Raw genomic sequence first — 9,163 nt, forward strand, 5'->3', positions numbered from 1 at the left:
ACGCAGCATGGCCACCGTGTCAAAGTCCCCGTCGCAGATGTTGGGGCCATACTGGTCAGGCCTCTCCGTGGCTCGGGGCTGGACTGGGGGGCCTGGCCTTGGGGGCCGCTCCGGCTTCCCGTCTGGGGGTGGAGGCTGGGGGGGCCTGGGGGGCCGATGGTCTGGCCGGCCTGGCCGCCGGGGTGTCACAGTGGGGAGGGGCCGGGTGGGCTGTGGCCGACCGTCTGGGGTGCCTGTAGAGTCCAGGGAGGGGGAACAAGAAGTGAGGAAGCTGCCTGGCTGGTGTGGCTCAGTGGTTGAGCATCGACCTATGAACCAGGAGGTCATGGTTCGATTTCCGGGCAGGGCACGTGCCTGGGTTTCGGGCTTGATCCCTAGTAGGAGGCATGTAGGAGGCAGCCAATCAGTGATTCTCTCTTGTCATTGATGTTTCTCTCTCCCGCTCCCTTCCTCTCTGAAATCAATAAAAATATATTTAAAAAAAAAAAGAAGTGAGGAGGAGGCCCCAGAACCCAGCCTTGTCCTCCTCAGAACCCCGGGACCCCAGGCCCTGCCTGAAAAACCTGTGCCCCAGGTGAAGGGCCCATCCCTGTGAAAGGCCCTGTCTGTCCACACAGACCCCCTCCCCGCACCCCCATCCTCAGGAGGATCCCCATCCTTCTCCATAGAGCCCCCTCGTCGACCTCCCCACTGGAGGCTCGCGGGACACACACAGGGGCAGGAACATGGTTCTGCAGCCCCTGCCAAGTGCCATCTGATTACCAGGTTGCTAGGGATACAGCGAGGCATGTCTGCCATGTGCCCAGCAAGGTGGGCACTGCCGGTACCAGGAAGGTGCCTGGCATGGGCACGGAGCGCAGGCCCTGACCCAGCAAACTGGCCCTCAGGAGCCCTCACCGCTGGGGCCTGGGTGGGGGGTGGGTGCGGGGTGCCTCCTGCCTGAGGGCACTGGGAAGTGATAAACCGACAATATTAGCAGAGAGTCCAGGGCAGGTTTGGGCTGGGAGCGACAGTAGGAGGAATGGGGTCCTGGAACCTCTGGTCAATAAGAATATCACTGAGGCTAGGAGGAGAGGGGGTCAGAGATGGAACCACCCCCCAACCTCCACCCCCCGCAGGCTCCAGCAGGAGCCACTGTTGGGCTCTGGGTGTAGGCTCTGGGTTTGATTTCTAGCACCATCTGAGTGAAATGGACAAGTCACTAATCCTCTCTGGGCCTCAGTTTCTCGTCTATAAAATGGGACAGCAGTAGCACCGGTGCCTGGTGGGGCTGGGTTGAGGGTAGGCGTGCAGAGGCCACCAGCGTGTCCCTGCCGCTCGCTCACCCACCGTAGAGCTGCTGGATGCCCCGGAGGTCGTCCTCGGGCAGCTGGAAGTTGTCGATGTCCATCCACTGGTAGAACGGCGCCATGATGGCGCTGGGGTTGCTGGAGTGCTCCAGCCCCAGCGCGTGGCCCAGCTCGTGCACTGCCACCAGGAAGAGACTGTTCCCTGAGGTGGGACAGCAGCACGGTCAGCTCTGGCCTGGCCCAGGACCTGGCCCCCTGGACTGTGGGCTGAGGCTGCCAGGGAGCCTGCCCTTGTTCCACTCTTAGAAGAGGCTGAGCTGCTCTGACTTCTGGGCCTCCACCTTCCCCATCTGAGCAATGGGTACAATGATCCCTTCTCTTCCCTCCCACCCCTCGAAGATGGTGGGACAACAGCTTGAGACCAAATGTCAGTGCTCTCCCCTCCCACCCCTGCGTTCCCAGCTCTGCCTCCCTTGCCCTCGCCTGGCCAGCTGTTCTCACCATGCATGTCGGTGCTAGAGAAGGTCCAGGGCTCATCTGCGTCGAAATGGGTGTCCCCGCCCAGACCAGGGCCCGGGAAGTAGGCGTGGGCCAGAAAGCCGCCTGTGCCATCGAAGGGTGAGCTGTCGCCATGGAAGCCGGAGGCAAAGAGGACCATGATGTCGGCCTCCTTCTGTCTCCGCAGCCTGATGTCCTGGTAGGGCACCTCCTGGAAGACCAGGGGCGTGGCCTGCTCCCACACTCGGAAGGCCCTGCGCACCGCCTCCAGCGAGTGGTACCAGCCCAGCTTCTCCGTGTAGTTCTGGATGCTGCAGGTGGGCGGGGAGACAGGCCCGTGAACCCAGGGCCTGGGGCTCCTGCCCACTGCTGGCACCCACTGGATTGGAGGCCAGGACCCATGGTCTCAAGGAACGTGCGTAAGATCTGAGCTGGGCCCCGGCCGGTGTGACTCAGTTGGTTGAGCATTGTCCCATGCACTGCAGGGTTGCTGGTTTGACTCCTGGTCAGGGCGCATGCCCGAGATGTGGGTTTGAGGCTTGGTCAGTGTATGTGTGGGAGGTAACCGATTGATGTTTCTCTCTGTCTCCAAAAAAAGAAAAGATCTGAACCGATTTAACAACAATGCCTGAAATTTCAACCATTAGTTTGCTTGGAGGTGGATTTGAAAAAGAGACATGTCAAAACCAGGAATTCATTAGGATATTCCCACATAAGGCTGCATGGTGCCAAATATGCCCATTTTCTGGAAGAAAACGTTAAGTAGGTGAATGTACAGGGGATATGTAGCTGAAAGACCCAAAAAGAGCAATGCAAATGCCTGAGGTTTGGGGAACACGGGCTCTCGGTTCGGAATGTTGGGTTCCAGGTCAGGCTGACCTGAGTTCAAGGCCATTTTCTGTGTGACTTTGGGCAAGTGAGTTATCTCTCTGAACTTGAGTTTTCTTGTCTGTAAAACGGGTAAAGGTTAGTGCTTTCATCATGGTGTCCCCGGGAGGGTGAAATGAATGAACTCGTTAAATCAGAGGAAGCGTCTGTGTGCTGGACCATGAATTCACTGGGGGCCTGGGGTCTCGGAGGCCGTGGGAGCTACTCCTCCTCGGGCGACGGAGCTCTGGTGGGGCTGTGGCTGGACAGACACAGGAAGAGGGGCCCTTGGGGACCGCCACAAGGCGTTTCTTGCCCGAGGACTCAGCGCAAAGGAGGAGGGTGCCTGAGGGTTTTTGCAGGTGACTTGCTGCCTGCCTGCCCACCCAGCAGATGCCTGGATTCCGGCCCCCTCTCCTCCCCCACCCTCAGGTGCCTGACACCCCATCCCCGCACTGTGGAGGCCCTCAGTGTGTGCCGGTGCAGTGAGGCCAAGCCAGGCAGCTGGTGGGGGGGAAGGGAGGGGAAGGCCGGGGGAGGGAAGGAGGAGAGAGCGGAAGCCACTCCAAGGGTCCTGACCTTCTCAGGAGGAAGACAGCCTGGGGTGTGCAGCCATGGTTAGCGTGGGAGCCAGAGTGGGTTTAGACTGTCTATACTGGGCACCCTGGGGGGCGGGGGGGCTGCTGAGAAAGGAAACCTTCCAGACAAGTCCACTGGGAAGCCTGAACCTCAGACCAGGTGATGGGGAAATGCCCTGGCAGGGACGCCGCCCTGGGGAGCTGGGGTCCCTACCTGAAGGTCAGGTGGGGGTTGTTCCACTTCCTGCCGGTGAGGGCATAGCGCTTCCGCCGCCGCAGATTGGCTTTCACATGCACCCCGAACTGATCCGGCACGCCACAGCGGGGCCGCTTCATCCACCTGGCTCGCGGGCGGGGAGGGGTGAGCACACAGCCTTCTCCAGGCAGCCCACCGCCTTCCACCCTCCCACCTCTGGCCTTCAGCTGCCGCTTAGGGTGTGGTGGGAGACCAGCTAAGCTTCAGTTCCCTCACCAGGAAAACAGGTACAATGATCTTGTCCTGGAAGCCTGGATGCCCAGTGAGGCCTCCGCAAAGGTGGGCCCCTTCTCAGAGAATCACCCAGGAATGAGGCCTCCTGTCCTGGGTCCGTTACGTTCTGTGCGTGCTCATCAAGGATGGGGCTTTGGGTCACTTCCCCTCTGTCCCATTCAGAGCAAAGCCGAACGATGCTGTCCCATCCCAGGCATGTATGCTACCGAGCCCCTCCACTCCTATCAGTGATGGCAGACATCACTAATTTATCCTGTGCTCCTTGCGGCCAAGCTGGGATTCGGCCTCAGGAGCTTTCTCAACACAAGGCTTCAGGCAGCCACTCCCAACCAATCAGAGCTAGCACAGAGGATCAAACTATTTGTCGTCTCTTATCGAGACCAGGCTTTTCTGGTAACTCCGTGTGCCAAGACCTCCCGAGAGCAGGCCAGGAGGAGGGCAGGGGCCAGGGGCGTCTGGGAAGGGCCCGACAGAGGGACTCACGTCTTGGTCTCCTCGTCAAGCACGCCGGTGACAGGGATCCCGTAGAAGCGCTGCATTTCGGAGAGGGCTGAGGCCAGGATCTGGGCCGAGCGCATGGTGGACATGTGGCGGCTGGGCTGAGGCAGGTAGCCGTAGAGTCGCAGCCAGTTCTGCAAAGGAGAGACCACGGTGGTCAGCATGGCCTGCTCTGGAGATACAGCCTGCATCAGATCCCCCACCACCACCGCCCAGAGCCGCCACCACCTCCCTGCTTTCGCCTCCTGTGCTGGTTTTTATCCTCTCTTAAAAAAAAAAATGTTTTTATTGAATTTGAGAGACACAAGAAGGTAGAGGGAGAGAGATAGAGAAACATTGACTGGGGCAGGACTGAACCTGAAACCTGGACATGTGCTCTGCCTGGGAATCAAACTGGCAATCTTTTGGGCATGGGACGACACTCAACCGACCGAGCCACACCGGCCAGGGCCCTTGGGTCTATTTTCACACGAGCGCCCAATCAAAAGCCCTTTACAAATCAGGTCTGGTCTCCCAGATGTCTGCACGGCTCCCACCCCATGTGCTTCAGGTCTCCGTTTCAGCCTCACCTGACTGGAGGGTGTTCTCTGACAACACTAAAAAAGACCCCCACCTGCTGTACCCTGCACCCCCTCTCCTCCTTTCTTGCACTTGTCACCATCTGACACACCGCATATGTCACTTAGGTGTTTACCACTTGTCTCCTCCACTAGGATGGCAGGAGAATGGGATCCCTGATGAGCCTGGCCAAGCTGTAGTGAGAAAGGGGACTCTGGCCTGCCCACCTCATGGCCCCATGGCCACGAGTGCACGATGACCACCGTGGGAGGCTGGGGCACAGAGGCCAGGGACTTCTGTGGGCCTTGGCCACATGGAAAGGTGTCCTTTGCACCTTTCCTGGGCCACCCTGGGTCTCTGGGTGCCCCCCCCCCCACCCCAGAGTGACGGAACCTGAAGGCCTGCTGTGCGCCCACAAGGCAGGATGATGACCGAACATGGTGGCTGCTCTGGGCTGACAGCCAGGTGTCAGCTGGCCAGGGCCACGCCCCCATCTGTCTGCCACCAGTGTCACAGCCAGCTCCTTGGGGGCTTGCTCCCTCAGTGCCACCCTCTGCCCAGCCCCGGGATCCGGCCACACCCCTGGCTCAGCAGCACCCAGACTGCCGCTGGAGGGAGCGCTGCTGGGCCCAGGAGGGCAGCGCAGGGACACGGTCAGAACCACCAGGCTTCTCAGGCCCGGGAAACAGCCACAGAACCAGGAGGCAGAGCTGGGGGGCAGATGAGAAACAGCCATGGCTCTGGGGACAGACAGGGCTGGGAACATATCCAGCCAAGCCTCGTCGAGGTGTGGCTCTGTTATCCGAGGACTTGCCTCACATCTTGGGTTTCTGTGAGGACTAAGTGGGGACACTAGCGCTTGCACTGTTGGACAGGGGAACTTGCTCAATAAACGTGCCATTAATGACAGAGGCCGGGGGCTGTCTGGCTGTCCCTGGAGGGGCAGGTTTTTGCTTCTACCAACAGGGCTGAAGGTTCCAGGCTCCAGCAGGGCCTGAGGGCTGCTGAGGGCGGGGTAGCTGGGGGAGGTAGGTGGCCTCCCCTGCCAGCCCAGCCCAGCCGTGTGGCCCAGGGCACCTTCTCTCAGCTTCTGCTCTTTCCAATCACAGGAAACTGCTCCCAAAGTTCCTGGGTGTGTGTCTAGGGGGACACCCGCCACCCTTAATGGACGATTTTCCCCGAAGAAGCTTGGAGAGATCTAGAAGGTGAGGCCATGATGCTCAGCTCCGCAGGGAAACGGATCAGCTGGAGGTGGGGCTGCTGCCGACAGCGAGGGCACCTGACATCACTTATTTGCATAAGGTAAAAATATCTCCGGAGCTCAATCACAGGCACCCCGGGCTGATTAGCGGTGTCTGCGGAGTGACAGGAGGGCAGGGAGGGGGAGGCTCAGGCTGGGGCCCTGGGCTGGGGGAGGGGAGCGTGTTGGGCCTGTCTGCAGGGAGGAGCTCAGAGCCCAGCACAGGGCATGGGATGGGGGAGGCCTTTTTAAAAAATATATATTTTTATTGAGTTCAGAGAGGAAGGGAGAGGAAGAGAGAGACAGAAACATCAATGATGAGAGAGAACCACAGCACTCCCCCCACTGGGAATCAAGCCATGACCTTCTGGGTCATAGGTCGACGTTCAACCACTGAACCGCACCAGTAGGGCACCCAGTCTCACAGGTGGAGGGCCAAGCAGGTGGAACTTGGTTTCTCAGCTGGGGAAACTGAGGCTTGGGGAGGTCAGTAAGCAGCAGAATAGAGGGACCTCCACGGGGGTCACTCAATGGGAGGCAGGGAAGGTTCTAAAGCGAACTCTGGAGCCATGAGGCCCCTCCTACCTGCAGCCCATCCTAAAGACCCCGCCCACCCTGGTTCCTTCAGCCATTTCTTTCTGAGCTCCACATGTGTGCACAGATGCTTGAGGTGAGTGGCTGGGCCCAGGCAAGGAGATGTGGGGCCATCAGGTGTCTGAGAGGGGATCCCTGGCCCCCTGGCCCTAGGAGAAGCCATACATGCAGCAGGCCAGGGCCGAGACTGCTGTGGGCTGGCCATCCGGTCAGTGCTCACAAGAACCCCATTCCCGTTATACAAACGGTGAGTGAGGTTCAGAGAGGGTGCGTGGCCCACCCAGGGTGGCACAGCTGATCTGGCTCGAGCTCGAGCCCACAAGCAGAACGACTGGACCAGGCTGCTTGCGAAGCAGCACCAGCTCCGCTTGGCCGGAGGCTGGGGACACCGGGCTCCGGTCCTTCCCAGGAACAGTGCCCAGCACAGCCCTGGGGGAGGGCGTCTGATCCTCCCCACGCTCCCCAGCTCTGGCGGGGTCTGGGCACTGGGCCCTGTCAGCTGGGCTGCCCCCCAGGGCTGCAGAGACAATGCCAAGGCAGGCCCGCAGGGAGGGTGTGTCTGGGAAGGAGCTTCCAGATCGATCAATACTGTGCATTAAGCACAGCCGTGGGGGCAGGGGGCGAGGGCTGCGGCTGTCACCACAGCCAGCTCCTCCCACCGGCCTTATCAGAACCTGTGTGTGCGATAAGGTCAGTCCGCAGGGCTCTGCTTTGCTTCTGTCACCCACGGCTCTCCGTGGGGTGTCACCCTGGCGGGGCTGCCCAGACAGGCACAAAGGCATCTCGTTGGGCCAGCCGGGGACGCACAGACCCTTCAGGGCGCTTGGTCCTTGCTGGGCTCCTCCCCACCCCGTGTCGCAGTCTGAGGGCTCTTGGGAGCAAGCCAAGGCCATGCCGGCACAGAGCGGGAAGATGAGCCTGGGGGAGTCAGACACTGCAGAGGCAGGGCGTGCACCCCAGGCCCGCTGGGGGGTCTGAGCCAGGCCCCCATGTGACCAGCGAGGTGACCCTGAGCAGGCCTAGGCTCCCCCAGTCTCAGGCTGGAAGGAACCTCAAAGCCATCAAGTCCAACTACTTCACGGAAACCTCCATGGGCCACCACGGGGCCAGGGTCCCATCAGGCCTGTTCCCCTGAAAAGATGGGGGGCTCACTGCCACCAAGGTGGCCCGTCCCATCTTCGGGCAGCCTTGACGGTTAGCCCTTCCTCAGGCAGAGCAGAAACCTGCCCGTGACATCTACTCCTTGGTCCGGACTGCTTCGGCCGCACAGGGGTGACAGCACAGGTGACCTAACCAGCCCCAAGGCCGCTGAGGAAAGGAGGCACCCCGTCCTCGGCGGGTGATCTACTACCTTTAGAAGCAGCACGGTCCATACTCGAGCAATTCTAGAACTGCCCTTCGAGAAGGGAAAGCTGCGGGTGGAGGAAGGGGCTCTGAGGGGGCGCGGGGCTGTGCAGCCAGAGAAGCAGGAAGGAGGCTGGCGGCCTGTGTTCCTGCCTCTTCCTTACCTTGTGGCCTCCCAGCCTGCGGGGCTTTCCTTAACCCGGAGCAAGAAACAGCAGGGTCCTCGGGCCAGTGGGTGGGCAGGGTGGGGTGAAAGAGGCCTGTTTGCTAGTGGTTTCTGTTGGGGGGGGGGGGGTGGTCAGGCCCGGGCCTCACCTGGAAACCCTCATAGGTGTTAATCTCCTAGATGGGGATGTCCACAGGGCAGAGCCTGGGTGGCCACACAGGAGAGGGGGAGGGCTCCAGGTTCAGCCAGCCCCACCTCCACCATCTCCTTCCCACCTGGCTGGGGCCCAGCAGGACAGAACCAAATGTGTTGAAGGTGCTCAAAAAAGCATGGGAGCCTGCTGGGTCCAGGTGAGGCCACGGCGCATGGCGATTGGTCAGCATTTTACACGTTAACGCACGGACTCTCCCCACTGACTCCCCCCAGGAGATGCGCTCACTATTCTCATTCTGGAGATAGGGAAACTGAGGCTCGGATGGGTTCAACGACTTGCTCAGTAGCCAATGCTGTTTGCTCCTCACGGTCACTGCTCTGCCACCATTCTGCAAGCACTTCCTATGTGCCAGGGGCCATGCCCACAAGTGTTGGACAGCAAGCTGGGCTCTCACCCTCGAGGGTGCAGTCGCTCCTGGGAGAAGGACAGGGTGGTGTCCGGAGCCAAGGACCAGCTTGGAGAGCTGATCTGGACTCTGGCCTCCAGGCGCCATGGCTCCGGTAGCTCAGCCATCAGGTGGCAAAGGGATGGGGGCGTCCACCAAGGCTGGCTCATGGCTGGGACCCAGGCCTCACCTGTCAGTCCAGATGCTGGAGGTTGAATGTCTTGTTTCCTGCTGTCCCCACATGGGGAATGGGATCGGGCCCGAGGCATCTCTCCTTGTCTCAAACACCTCTGCTGTTCTTGTCCCGGGCTGCAAATTCTGTGCTCCCTCCCCCAAAGGGTCCAGGCATCCTGGAACCAGGTCTTTCTGGGGCTCATCTTGCCAGATGGCACCTATTGTGTGCCATAGGCCTAGACGCAGTGATGGCGAACCTATGACACGC

General features: G+C 60.5%; 1 protein-coding gene across 1 annotated transcript; it reads right to left on the reverse strand.

Moving 5' to 3' along the window:
* Window positions 1-3: 3 nt before the first annotated feature.
* On the reverse strand, window positions 4-8,829 carry LOC102437085 (matrix metalloproteinase-15; the record flags this gene model as incomplete). Its single annotated transcript, XM_006108853.1, has 6 exons — window positions 8,731-8,829; window positions 4,206-4,354; window positions 3,447-3,572; window positions 1,791-2,098; window positions 1,330-1,491; window positions 4-233 (listed from the first exon to the last, which is right to left on the reverse strand). Coding segments are annotated over exons 1-6 (1,074 nt in total), but the record flags the coding sequence as incomplete, so codon positions are not given.
* Between the last annotated feature and the right edge of the window lie 334 nt (window positions 8,830-9,163).

This window comes from Myotis lucifugus, unplaced genomic scaffold (genome assembly GCF_000147115.1).
Source record: "Myotis lucifugus unplaced genomic scaffold, Myoluc2.0 scaffold_3929, whole genome shotgun sequence".
NCBI lineage: Eukaryota > Metazoa > Chordata > Mammalia > Chiroptera > Vespertilionidae > Myotis > Myotis lucifugus.